The sequence below is a fragment of the Rhodnius prolixus genome, unplaced genomic scaffold, assembly GCF_049639745.1.
Source record: "Rhodnius prolixus isolate KJV_2025 unplaced genomic scaffold, Rpr scaffold_1, whole genome shotgun sequence".
In the NCBI taxonomy this organism is placed as follows: domain Eukaryota; kingdom Metazoa; phylum Arthropoda; class Insecta; order Hemiptera; family Reduviidae; genus Rhodnius; species Rhodnius prolixus.
Genome location: NW_027411581.1, coordinates 28,880,462 through 28,894,941, shown reverse-complemented (window position 1 = coordinate 28,894,941; position 14,480 = coordinate 28,880,462). Strand labels below are relative to the sequence as shown.

General features: G+C 37.0%; 2 protein-coding genes across 2 annotated transcripts in view; one reads left to right on the top strand and one right to left on the bottom strand.

The window, feature by feature from the left end:
- Nucleotides 1–14,480, bottom strand: part of LOC141458484 (neuropeptide SIFamide receptor-like) — a 146,786-nt gene that overhangs the window by 94,956 nt on the left and 37,350 nt on the right. The gene's annotated exons all lie outside the window — the stretch shown is intronic.
- Nucleotides 11,579–12,970, top strand: LOC141461092 (uncharacterized). Its single transcript, XM_074141778.1, has one exon. The coding sequence runs from the start codon at nt 11,579–11,581 to the stop codon at nt 12,515–12,517; it is 939 nt and encodes a 312-aa protein (XP_073997879.1). The 3' UTR covers nt 12,518–12,970.

Here is a 14,480-nt window from a genome sequence, read left to right as displayed (position 1 = left end):
GAGAGGGCCAAAACTGATTTTACTCACAATCGACCCTGAACGGCTCTGAATCTACATTCTGATCCACCGATAGCCATAAATAAAGAAGAAAGGGGTGAAGCTCTTCATGACTGGAATCAAGAAATGCATAAATCAAAGAAAACGCAAATAGCTGCTTTGGGTCCAAGGAAGTTCCGCCAAATCGAAGTGGAGAATGGCTTTCGATTTGGCCAGGCTTTCGATTTTTCAATCGAAATCCTGACAAGACCCTGCACACAGATTAGAAGATTCTTTATTATATATAAGGTAGCTTTTCCAATCTACTAGAACATTCTAGAGAATTCAACGCTTTCAACGTAGCCTGATAAACTGATACACACCTCTTTTACCGGGTGGTTGCGAGTCCGCTCATCCGAAACACAACAATAATAAATTGAATGAAACAGTATCCATTACGTTTACCACGGTAATAGTTTTCAAAATTGGTTTGAGAAGATATATTTGTAAATTATATTTGAACGATTCAATTTGAAATTTTAGGCTTTCTTACAACAAAAAGGACTTCCTGAATACTACGTCCTTTAAGATCGCCAGACTGGAATGGACCCAATAAATTATAGATTCTTTCATGTGGCAGCCAACAAGCCTTCCAAGGACCTTTGGAAGCAGGGATACAGGCCATTAACAGATTCACAGTAAGTCATTGAGAGACAGACCAATTTATAAAAAACATTTTTTGTTGTCAGATCAGACTGGAGCAGATTCAAAATATAAAATCCTCTCACGAGTAGTAAAAGGAAGTCCAAAATCAAACTTTAAGGCGAAATTTAATATTTAGCTGTCTAACTTTATGGTAAAGAGAAAGAAAACAAAATTGGACGAATACTATAAAAAGAGATAATTACCAAGATAGATAGGAAAAGCTTATTTACTCTTTTGTTTGACAAGATAATGCTAAGTGAAATTTATATCAATGAGGCACAGTTTGACATGTTGTTCACTTCTTGAAAAACTGTTCTTGTTTGGTATTGCACGAGGGAAAATGGCACAAGATTGATTCCTTACTATCACAGATTGAGGCCTGCTTTTAGTCAAACTGCCATTCTGCCACAGCCACTAAACCTTCAGATAGTATTTTCTCTTTCGCTTACAATCTGTTGCAATAATTTTCCCAAAAGAACTATTCGACAAAGCAGCTTATAATTTATCTTAGCAAATCTCCTCATATCAATTAGGATGTAAGCTAACTTTAATGCATTTTTTCCTCCCGTTTTATTCTCTGTTTAAATGAGGGAATCATTTTCTCGGCTACTCCAGAGTAAAACAGATTCTTCAAATCTTTATTAAATAACCATTAGTTTGAAGAAGGGTTATAAGAAAAATATTTGAATTTAATTTAAATGTTATTACGTTGGGGATTTAATATAACCAGTTTAATATTATCAAAGGATGATAAATCTTTCATTTTTTCTAGTTTCCAACTTGTTTTTTATTATTATTTTTATTTATTTATTTTTTTGAGGTCTTGGCAATGATACTTTGCTTTATTTTCAGATCGTCGAGATTTCAAATGTTTGTCCACCATCAGGCATACATAATAGACAAAGTAACATCTCTAAGTTATAATCATGAAGCGTCTGTATAGCATTCAAATTGTCAAACACTTCGTCTCAAATAAGAAACATGAATATTTGCCTGAAAACTGCTTACCAAGTCTGTAGATCTATTGAAGTTAAAAACTTTTCTTCATAATTACCGCTTTTTATATTCAAAAGTACTTAAAATTAATTCATTATTTTCGTTAAATTAATACAATAAATGGAAAAAATTAATAATATTCTCTGTATAAAAACGCCCGCATTCACTTGAGTCCCGAGAGAAAGATAGCCTAAGGTTGCATTAATTTGATTTTACCACACGTTAGATAACTTCATCTCAAAAAGTTTATGTAGATAGGTTATAGTATTTAATTTAGATGATCACGTTTCTTCGTTAAGGAAACGCGAGCAGATTAATTTTACAGGCGTCTTTAAAAACGATTTCCCGACTAGCGAATTTACTTTATTTTATTTTTTTGTAAATAAATAACGTAAGAAATTGTATTAATGTAGTTGGCCTTTTATGTTGAATTGGGCATTTTGGAAGCTGCTCTAGTTTTGGAGAGACCCCCTTCATTGCTTTAGTTTATTTTGAGTCGATCCTCTGCATTCTCGAATTATTTCGATTAAAAGAAAGCAGAAGCGAACATGTAAAATCGTCGATGCTCATTCCAGGCTTAAATAAAAGGATTTGTGCTCCCTATTTTAAGAAGAATTTATTTTAGAATCCTGGTAAACCCACCTGAAGTACATACAATATAATATAAGGCTCATTTCAGTTCTAATTCAGTTTTTGCGACCTGTTGCAATGAATGATTTTTGTGGAATTCTTGGCCATGCACATCATGAGCAATTCCTACAGTTCAATTATTACTTATTAGACAGTGCTTTTGAACTGGACCTACTCGTATTTGCTGTCAGCAGATTGGAAAGTATGTTTCTGTTTTAAACGAGTCTGTTAATTATCCTGACTTAATATTCTAAATTAATGATGCATATAAATTAAAATTTGGAAACAATATAACCTTTGAATTATTAAAAGCAAATTTTACAGTAATAGGATAGTCCCACTCTAGATCGTCTTTGCTTTGAAAAAAATACCAGTCGTATCAGATTTGGTGGCGGTTAGCAGCAGTAAAGTATGTACAAGGTCTTGGGAAAAAAGGGAGAGAACGAAGCCGAGATGGAAGAACCCATTATGTAAGTGTTTGCAATAGTAATGTACTAGACAATAATATTTTACTGTCAGAGCAGTCTGGCTCCCACTTCTAAGAAAGATTTATATTATTGACAATTCATTCACTTTCACAATATTTCATCAATGTCAAAATTATTGACAAAACTCCGTTTCCTTCACTTTATTATCAATTTTAGAATAAATATGAGATATAATGACAATCTTTGTTCTGATAGACTGAAAAAACTAACATTATATACACTACATAACAGACGGACAAAGGAACATACTTTCCATAAGTACTAAGACCAAATAAGTTTTATCAAATTGGTGTAAACCAGTATTTGGTGATTGGTTAGCGTTAGTTTTGACTGTCTGTCAAAATTTGCTATTGGGTCATTCCATGTCAAATCAACACGGGGTCTGAACCTCACCATCTCGGATTTTCTTGAAATTTGGCACATGTGTACTATTGGTATAGACTTGGAAAAATATGAAATTTTACTGTGATATGTCAACTGGTTTATGAGTTACAGGGCTGTAAAGTTGCCAAAAATGGGCTGAAAAACAGGGAACCCCGTGTTTTTGAATTACTGTAGAAGCTTTCCTAATTGAGCTACAGACTTGGGATTGGTGTGATTTTATAGCATATATGATGCCCTTTCTTGTGATATGCGACACCATATGGGTTAGGATAAAAAAGTTTGTTAAATTTAAATTTTAAATTTAAATTTTAAATTTTTTAAAAAGTACATATTTTAAAATTTTAAAATTAATTCTATAAATAGCTAGTAGTGTTATGAATCACTGGCCAAAATATTAATTTGGGACGACAATGGCTTCATTGTTAAAAAAAATTAAGACTAAAGCTCCAATCCGATTAATTCAACTCTGAATTCATGTTAATACAATAATGCTAATAATAATTCCACTAATAAGTCCAAAGTAAAACATGCTGTTAAGTAATAGGATCTCTTTATTATTTTAAGCTTGAAAAGGCTTCATTTGTTTGACATGCGTCACTTTCTAGTAGGACATATGTAAGTTCTTCCAGTCAGAGTCACAGGATCAATTTTTATCAAAACATCCACTACTGAGACCCTAAGAATATCGGCATTTCTTGGATGCGAGATGATTTAGAGGGACCAGCTGGATGAAGAAAAGTTACTTTTACTTCATCAAGTTCTTCATTTTTCTCTAAAAAATATCCAAGCCACCAGTTTCTTTATAGACTACACTGATATAACCTGATATGTCGGCTAATTTTAGTTTATCAGGGAATTTTGAAACTTCCATTTCGCAAGCTTCTGAGTTCATAGAAAAGTTTTTAACCAATATTTTGGATTTACTTCTGGGAATGAAAGCATGGTTTTGCTGTGTTCCTTTAATAGCCAATGCTTGAGCAAACCGATTTTTTAAAAAACACTCAGATTCAACATAGTCTTCCTGGGTTGAATATGCAAAGTCTATGTTGGTGATGTTTTCTACTGCCCACTCAAAAAGTTGTAGTGAAGTTTGAATTTGATTTTCATAGGGTCGTTGCAAACTGGCACGAGCTGCCAGACTCTTTACCGAACCCCCTACGCAATCACAAGGCCCTTTGCCGACTTAAACCAACTTAAAGAGGCTGATATCTCAGCCAAAGAAGACTGTTCTTGAACAAAGATATTGAATTGAATTATTTTTGTATAATTTGATTAACTGCGTAATTTCATTAAAATAATATATTATAATTAATATGAATAATTACTGTAATCATAATTATTAATTCTAAAAATGATTTCAAAATCAATATTTTAAATCTTAATAATTATTAATTATGATTCATTGATTCATTATTACTATTTTCAATTTATTTATTACTTTAATTTTATTAAAATATATTTTCCATGAAAAGGAGCTTTAGTCTTAAATTTTTTAACAATGAAGCCATTGTCGTCCCAAATTAATATTTTGGCCAGTGATTCATAACACTACTAGCTATTCATAGAATTAATTTTAAAATTTTAAAATATGTACTTTTTAAAATATTTAAAATTTAAATTTTAAATTTAAATTTAACAAACTTTATTTATCCTAACCCATATGGTGTCGCATATCACAAGAAAGGGCATTATATATGCTATAAAATCACACCAATCCCAAGTCTGTAGCTCAATTAGGAAAGCTTCTACAGTAATTCAAAAACACGGGGTTCCCTGTTTTTCAGCCCATTTTTGGCAACTTTACAGCCCTGTAACTCATAAACCAGTTGATATATCACAGTAAAATTTCATATTTTTCCAAGTCTATACCAATAGTACACATGTGCCAAATTTCAAGAAAATCCGAGATGGTGAGGTCAAAAATGGTCTTTTTTTGTGTTGATTTGACATGGAATGACCCTATTAAGTAATAATAGTTCTTGTCATTTGATTGTTGTGAAGGATCCAAGTTAGTGGTTTGTCAATGTAGTGGCGTAGGTATTTAAATATTTCGGCGCAAAAGAGTGCTGACTGGTATAGATAGTCTGGTTGATAAGCAGTACGTCTAAATGTACAAGTTATATACTGGCTTTTATTGAAATTTACTTTTATTTTCTACTTTCCAAACCACGTCCGAAAAGTTGAAGAGTTGTGTCAAGGCACGAGAGGACAGTGCTGAGGGTGTGGAGAAAGAGAAACGCATAAGAGTATAAGAGTTGTAGGATGAGTTGGAAGTGAGCCCTGAGGCTCACTGAACCCCACAGTAAGGTGAGGAAGAAAAGGTAAGGCTCTAGCTAACTAATTTCAAAATGCGCGTTAACATAGTACCCAATTACTTAAAAGTGATTGCAAATGTCTAGTAGAATATTTTTCTAAAAATTCTCCACATAAAATGACTCCAGGAGAAAGAATCGTCTAAATAAATTGTTGGGGAGCAAAACTTAAAAGCACAGATTTCGATTTCTACTGCAACAAGTAATTGTAGTAACTGATATACGAGTAACAACGTGTGTGGAGTTACCACCCATTTCCACTGGAAAAAAATTAATATACTTAGATTTCCCTAGCATTCACTCGAATAATGCTTAAATTACATCGATTTTTTAAAAGGCTATTTCACTTCTAATTCCATAATATCGAAGTCTATCACTTGCCAATCTTTGTAAAAACTGCCAATATAACGGATTAATTGCTTGAATATAGACTGCCTAAACGGTTGTTTACACAAACCCTAACACTAATGTTTTTGTAAAATAATGCCTATTTTTTCGAGCTTTCAAGACTTTACATCCAAGAACGATTAGGTTTAGTGGACAGATCAGATAAGCAAAGGTACTTTACTAAAAATTATTCATTTAAATCATTAGATCTACGGCCTAGACTGGGAATCAAACCCATCTTATCAAAGGTTTATCTTCCGTAAAAAGTCTTGCAGATTATAGGAGTTATCCTGTAAGGCAATCTGCAGTAAGTCATTGAACAGATAAGGATGTTTAAACTGTTAGGTAATTTTTACGACAAAGCAAGAGTTGGTAAAAAAAAAGCTCCAAGATGTTCAAATTAAACGCTCAAAAGATCAACTAACTTTTTGATTCCACCAAGCAAAAAAGCGAGCGCGTTTCGTAAGAATTCATTGGAAAATGATAATATCGCAGCAACCCATCAAACGTTTAGACCTAAACAGTTACCCTTCCTCTAATCCTGAACTGCCAGTAACTAGTTGCATCTCAAGATAAAAGAGTGATGATGAATTATTTTCGGAGTTCAACTCAGATTTTTGGAAAAGGTTATTAAAACATTTAGTATTAGGAAAGTGTAATGTGTAAGCAAATAGGATATTAACAGCTGTGAAACACAGTTTGTATTCTTATCTCCTCGCTAGAAAACAAAGAAGTTGTCTATCAGGTTGCAAGCAAAACCAAACACAACCTCATGAAACAAATACATATTTTGAAACAAATTTACATTAAAACAAATGTTTTGTAATATATATCGATTCGATACGTTTTGGATTTCCAAGGATGCATACTTAGCCTAATATGTAATATCTGCAGGAGGAAACGTACTTCAATAAAAAATGAGCCATAGTTACTAGGCATAATTTATGAGATAATTTAAACATTTTTTAAGAACATTAAACATTTGTTATTTATGGTTTGTACTAAGGAACGATTTGTTACGTAAATACATATAAAGCACACAAGGTTACATTACCTGAAAAAATATGCGTACATGTTACCGACAAAATGTGCAAGCGATTTATCTAATCCCTTGTTATTTTAAAAAATGTCTTCCCAATTTAGGCAGTTTATAATTTGTTCAAATTTTAGGCAATTTGTTGAGATTTATAACATTACATAATTATAGTAGTATTGCACACTCAGCCAGTAACTAGGATGGCGGCTACTTTACTCCGCTGGAAGGGATTTGTCGACACTGATGTTAGGTTCTTCACGGATAGCCAGGCTGCAATTAAAGCTCTGGCCTCTCCTAGTAGGAACCAAATTTCGGTCAATTCTTGTCATGCTGCTCTCAATTTGTTAGGAGCTTTGAATACTGTTTCGGTTGCTTGGTCTCCTGGTCATTCTGGGATTCCGGGTAACGAACTTGCTGATGAAACAGCAAAGGAAGGAGCTGCGTTGATAACAATGACTCCTCAGCCCATTATCCCTGTATCCTATCGACGTTGTAGAACAGAGGTGGAACAGTGGATTTTGAAAGAACATCGGAAACGGTGGAGATCCCGAACTGATTGCCGCCAGGCTAAGGAAATCCTTGGCCTGTCAAGAACGGATATGGTTGGTTTTAGCAGGTCCCGGATTCGCCAGTTGGTTCAGGTGTTGAGTGGACATGCGAATTTAGCATATCATCTTTTTAAATGTGGCCTAATCCAGTCGCCAAATTGTGCTGGCTGTGGTGAGTCCGATGAAACTGTGAGGCACTTTGTTGAGGTGTGCCCAGTTTATTCTAAAACTAGATTCCTCGTCTTCGGAAGGTCAAATGTCTCCCTACCGGAGATTGTAGCATCTGGTAATCTTAATGAACTTTCTAGGTTTATTCAGTGCACTGGGCGATTGAGTCGTCAAGCTCCCTAGTGTCCTGTTGCTACTTTGTTAGGTTATTATATTAGCATCTGGTAATTTTTAGCCGGATTTGTTTTTAAACCCCGGTATCTCTCATGAGATGAGGGGTGGGAGGGGAACAATGGGCATTAGGATTGCCTGCGTTCCTTCCCCTTTGTTTTTGGTGGAACCGCCCGTCTTGTACAATCTAATCTAATCAGCCAGTAACTAATACACACTATGATGGAGGAGGCTTATTACCCAAAAACAGAATAATCAAGAAAGTAGAGAAATCATTTATTATTTAAGAAAAGGTTTTTGGGGAAAATCGTTAAGTTAGCGTTTTTAAAAAAAATTGGTCTCGAATCTAAAAGAAAGGGAATCCAGCTGCCTGCTCATAGCTCTTCTCTTTCTAGAATCCTCTTACAGCTTTCTGTTTCGACTAAGTCTACTTAACGCCTGTGAAGTGGCTGGCAAAAATCTAAAACATGCTCCTAGCGCCTTTAACTTAAAATGTTGATTAGCCATGGATAAAATAAAAAGTAAAACCTATTATTTTAGGCGTCGTGGGCGAAGGTGACTAGCAAGCATACTTTAATATAAATTCTATTTATTTACAGTTAAATAACATCCAAAGGCTAGACCGGGAATCGAACCCAGTTCCACAATATTCCTTAGCTTTGCGGGCTTCGCCTCTAACCGCTCGGCTACCGTGGTGCCTCCTTATAATAAATAACGACTATAATTAAAAAAAAAAAAAAAAGACTGAAAAAACATCGATGAAACGAGTAGGCTGAAAGAATTTTTTTTCCAATTTACAGAAGTATAATTGGCCTTATCTTTTTAAACCGCACAAATATTTTTATAATGCAAAAATATAAGAAGTACTAAGAAATGTTTCTTGAGAAAATAGAAATGGCTATTTACTTACAACTTGGTGAAACTATTTGCATTGTGTTTTATGTTTTTAATGTGCAAATAAAAAGAAACTCTTAAGAAAACCTTTTTATACTTGTGACAAAGCAAAAGACTACATTCCTGAAGATTGGGGGCAGACATCAAGTGCGCTTACTAATGTACTGCAAGTGGCACACTGAAGCCGCCGCTACGTACCCAGGTGTGGGTGGTAAAAGAGAGCAACTAAAACCCTAATATATATTTAATGTTTCTACCTCACAATAGGATTATAGTAAAATTGCTGGTTTATTTCTTCCTTTAGAGGAACAAACATTCACATTTTGTATAAATTTTTATCTTTACTTAAAGAGCAGAGTTATTATGAAATTTTATTTGAATTTGAAATAATTAAATTTATTTAAGAAAATAAATTTTGTAATTTCGTCAACTCAACAAAGAAATGATATTTTTATTGTTAAAGTAATTTTTTCCCTGCAGTTTTGTCCTTTTAGTTCTAATGAATTTTATTAAATTTAGTTTGATACTCAATAGAATTTTATGCAACTCTTTTAACACTTTCAAGATTTAAGTTCGACGTTCTTGGATTAGTGACTGAAGGAACGAGATACTTAACATGAGTTCTGTGGTCAGGTAATCAAAAAAGAAATCTAGAAGTGACGAATACTCTTCCCTAATTCCTCCATTCATCTTTTAAAAGGCACTAGGTTCACTCAGGTATTGGCCATTCCAAGCTCATAAGGACTTGGTTAAAGATCTCCACAGGAAGGAAAAGTAAAGGAACTCTTGGATAATTTAGCTGTAATTGTAGTTGCAGCACATTTAAACATAATCAAACATATTTATTCATATTTCAAATGAATCTCTAGTTAATCTTAGACTAATGTCTCAGCTTCCAGTGGTCCTGTAACTGTAAGTGGCTACCATGAAAGGTAATTCACTACAAGACTTGTTATGGACAGTCATCTATAATTTGCTCGGTTTATCTCTGATCCTTGAATTTATAAATCTCATCACTATTCGTAATTCCCAAATGTTAGCCCCAAATTCTTGTTCTCCTCTTGTTCATTGATTCTCCATGGAAGTTTCTGCATGTTACACATACCTTTCTCCAGATATAATCGCAACCTACCCACAACTATCAATTGGATTTTAGAAGCTAACCTTTGTCATTTTATGACTATAATATATAAAATATAAATGGTTTTGAGTTTGCCTATTCAATATTATTTTTCAACTTTGTGAGTTGTACTATGAGTAGTTACTATTAAATCTAAGAATAGTACCATGGGATAATTAAAAATGAATTGCGGAAGTGAAACTGTAATTGCTAAAATTAAGATCAAAAGTTTTGAGAACAGAAGACCTAATGTATGAGCATGAATGTTAGGTATGTCCTGATTCCTGTGAAGGGAGAAAGGCTGGTGACAACCATAACCATCCTTCCATAACTCAAGTTAATAAGTTTTTAAAATTTAGTATTTCTACTGGAAAGATAATCGAGTATATTCTTCAATAATATTCTTCACCTCAAGCAAATAATCCTGAAGGAAGAGCAACATCACAGCAGGCCCTGATAGATTTTCTTAACATATGATATGACCAAGGACAAATAAAACCCTTTGGCGACCACATAGAAAAAATAGAATAAACACGTAAAAGCCATTTTTTTTTACAGTCGATAACTGACATTCTATCAGCTCATGTACTTTAGTTAGCTTATTTAGTTGATGAATGCGTGTCACAAATTAAAAATATCCATTAACCTGATCTCAGAATATGGATAAAAACGTTAACAATAATTAGAAATAACATTGGATAACATCAATGACAGTAATTAATGTTTCAGAGAACGTTTATTTATAGATTGTCTATCTATAAATGTCTATTTCTAGCACATTCTCTGGATTTAATAAAAAATGGTTTACGAGAAAAAGAAAGTTATTCTAAAAGAAAACATATCTTATGAATTCCAAAGCAGTCCAAAGCAAGGATAATCCAGGAACTCAATAAAATGAGACGATGAATAGGATGAATAGTCTACAAACCAGCACAATAGAGTGGTAAGCAATATGTCTGCTCCAGTTTAATGCATTGTGGATTCTAAGGTATACGATATTAGAGAAATCTCCCAACTATTGCTATTAAAAATGCATATATTATATATTTGTATGTATTTTGTAACATTAACGTTATGCGTTTGTATAATGTAAATTGTAAGTTTTTATTACTGACTGCATCTAGTTTACAGAACTCGATATTTGATTTTCATAGTTAATGATTGTCAGGCTTTTAATACCAGCGAGTCATTACGTTGCACCATAATTTGTTCTCTTTTTTTCATTTTATTTTAAATATACAACTATATGTATCTGGCGACCCTCCACTAACCTTATTTTAAAAATTAAAGAACATCATCTTGATCATCTTCGCTTCACGCAAAGTGCTAAGTCAGAGTCTCGGCTATTTTCCTTGAATCAGTGACCACATCATTGTTTTTTAAATATTTTTATGGAGCGCTGCATGCGTGCTCCAGGGTCTTATCCAAATCTCCTACAAAGTCGTCTATGTAAGCATCTTTTTTCTTAATTCATTTAAGGCCCATATTTTACCCTTGTTGTCCGCGTTAACCATTGTCCACAAGGGGACGAGAAGCCGCCGATTCTCATTGAATGTACCAAATGAATATATAAGGAGTACTGTGGCGGCAGCACTCTGAAGATGCAACTCCCATATGAGACTATTTATTTTTCTATCGTTAATACATATGATTAAGGAGTTTGTTGAAAATAATAAGGTGAAATAAATAAAGTTAGTCTAATTGTTTTCTGTAACTGTAGTATAGAGAAACTACACTGGTGACCCCGCCTTGGACAACCGGAAATGGTGGGCAAAAGACAGAGGGCCAGGAGAGCGTCCACTAGCTCGCCAAACGCACTAGGTGAGACGCAAGATACCATCTCTGCTACCGTAGCAACACCACCATGGCCACACCACGCTGTGCCGGCAACGCAGGTCTACATTCCTCGCGCTCTAACACCGCCTTTCACGGCTGAACATGTAGAAACGTGGCTGGAGCAGTTTGACAATGCTATGAACCTCGGAGCGGTGCAGGACGATCCGAAAAAATATGCATATCTTCTACCCACGGACGTAATGACTCAGGCAGCAGGCGCTATACGCACAACCACAGGGGGTAAGTATCTGGCCATGCGCAGTTACTTGATTACTAGATATGGAGTATCGAGCGAACAGCGGCTCGATAGATTATTCGCCGAAGGCGAATTAGGTGACCGACGCCCCACGCAACTGCTGGATGACCTTCAGCGACTAGCTTCTGGAACAGAAGTTGGAGCACCCGTCATACGACGGTTGTGGCTCCAAAGACTCCCAACTAACCTGCGGACTATAGTGGTTTCACATTCCGCGCCTTTAGAAGAGTTAGCGGTCATTGCTGACCGTGTGTTAACCGCACAACAACCCAGCTATGCCGCCCCCACAAACATGCCACCAGTAATGGCGCCAGTCGATGGCGTCCCAGAAACATTGAACCCCGAGGAGCAAGGCGCTACCGCACAGTACGGGCTTGCTCAAGCGGAAGTCGCACACGTTCGCACATACATAAGCCAACGAAAGAACAGTGCTAATGCCGCAAGGATAACCGAGCTAGAAATGCAAATAAAACAGCTCTCTGATCAGTTGCACACCCTTAATGCGCGAGAAACACCCACCTGCTACTATCACGCTCGTTTTGGCGCTCGTGCTCAAAAATGTAAACCCCCGTGTCAATTCCGCTCGGAAAACCCTTCGGCCAGTCGCTAGAGGCGGCAAGCGGTTTGGCCTCAATATCTAGCCGCCTCTATATCACAGTTAGAGTCTCAGGAACATTCTTTTTAGTAGATACAGGCGCAGAAGTTTCTGCAATACCTCCAAACGGTAACAATACAACTCACAATACCCCCACTGCACGTTTGACAGCAGCTAATGGCACCTCCATACCGGTCTTTGGCCAAAAAACACTACGCCTCAATTTCGGAAATAACCTAGTAGCAAGCTGGCGTTTCTATATCGCGGGAGTATCTCGCCCCATACTCGGAGCGGATATTCTGCGGGCTCAGGGATGGATAGTTGACCTGCACCAACAATGCCTACTTTCATCCCGACCGCAAACGCACCACGGGCCTGGTATTATTGCAGCCAGCATTGAGACGTCCACTATACCACCCAACCGGCCTACGAACGCTTATTTATCCATGCTAGACCACTTCCCTCGAGTCGTCGGGCTATTACCACCAGAGCCACGGCCACAACTAAAAATTGCACACATCATTCAAACCTCTGGACCGCCAGCATTCGCAAGAGCGCGACGCCTTCCCCCAGACAAACTGGAAGCCGCCAAAGCGGAATGCATGTGCAAGGAAGGCACCTGTCGCCCCTCTAATAGCCACTGGGCTAGCCCCTTGCACATGGTAAGAAAGAAATCGGGAGAGTGGCGCCCCTGCGGCGACTACCACCAACTAAACGCACTGACTATACCAGACCGATACCCATTGCTACACATCCAGGACTTCACAAGCTCTCTTGCGGGTAAAACGATATTTTCTACAGAAAGCCTACGACCAAATTCCGGTAGAAACCCGGGACATACCCAAAGCCGCTATTATCACCCCATTCGGGCTTTTTGAATTCCCGCGCATGACCTTTGGCCTCCGCAATGCGGCACAAACATTCCAAAGGTTCATGGACGAGGTAACACGGGATCTCCCCGCCTGTTACGTCTACATCGACGACATTTTAGTTGCTTCCACGACAGAGGACGAACATAAACAACACCTACACGAACTACTTCAACGACTGGACAACTACGGGTTGACAATAAACCCTCAGAAATGCCATTTCGGACTCCCTGAGTTGCAATTTCTAGGGCATTTGGTAAATGACCAGGGAATACGCCCCCTTCCAGCCAAATGCACCACAATTTCCTCATTCCCAAAATCCCGTACAGTAGAACAACTTAGGCGATTTCTGGGATTATTCAATTTTTACCGTAGGTTCATCCCAAGTGCAGCACACATTCAAGCCCCGCTTCTACGTTTCTTAAAGAATAGACGCAAACGCGATACTAGGCCAATCGACTGGGACTCTGACACAGAAGCCGCTTTCAACACGTGCAAGCGGGCGATAGCCGAAACTACCCAACTAGCACACCCGGAAAAGAACCCCAATCTCGAGCTATCTGTAGATGCTTCAGACGTAGCAATCGGCGCTGCGCTACATCAGCTCACCGCACAAGGCATAAAACCCTTAGCCTTCCTTTCGCGACGCCTTAGTGATACAGAACGAAGGTACAGCGCATATGATAGGGAACTCCTGGCTGCATATGTCGCGGTTCGACAATTCCGCCATTGGTTGGAAGGGCGCCAGTTTGTAATACGTACAGATCATAAACCTTTAACGTACGCCTTCCGGCAGCCACCGGACAAAGCCTCCCCTAGGCAAGTAAGACAGCTTGATTTCATCGCGCAGTTTACAACCGACGTGCGCCACATCAAAGGCAAGGCTAACACAGTAGCAGATACTCTCTCTAGAATTGATGAGCTTAGCGCATACGAAGGACTAAATTACAACCAGGTTGCTCAAGAGCAAGCATCAGACTCACAACTACAGTCATACTTGCAAGTCACGACTGGTGTGGCGGCAGCACTCTGAAGATGCAACTCCCATATGGGACTATTTATTTTTCTATCGTTAATACATATGATTAAGGAGTTTGTTGAAAATAATA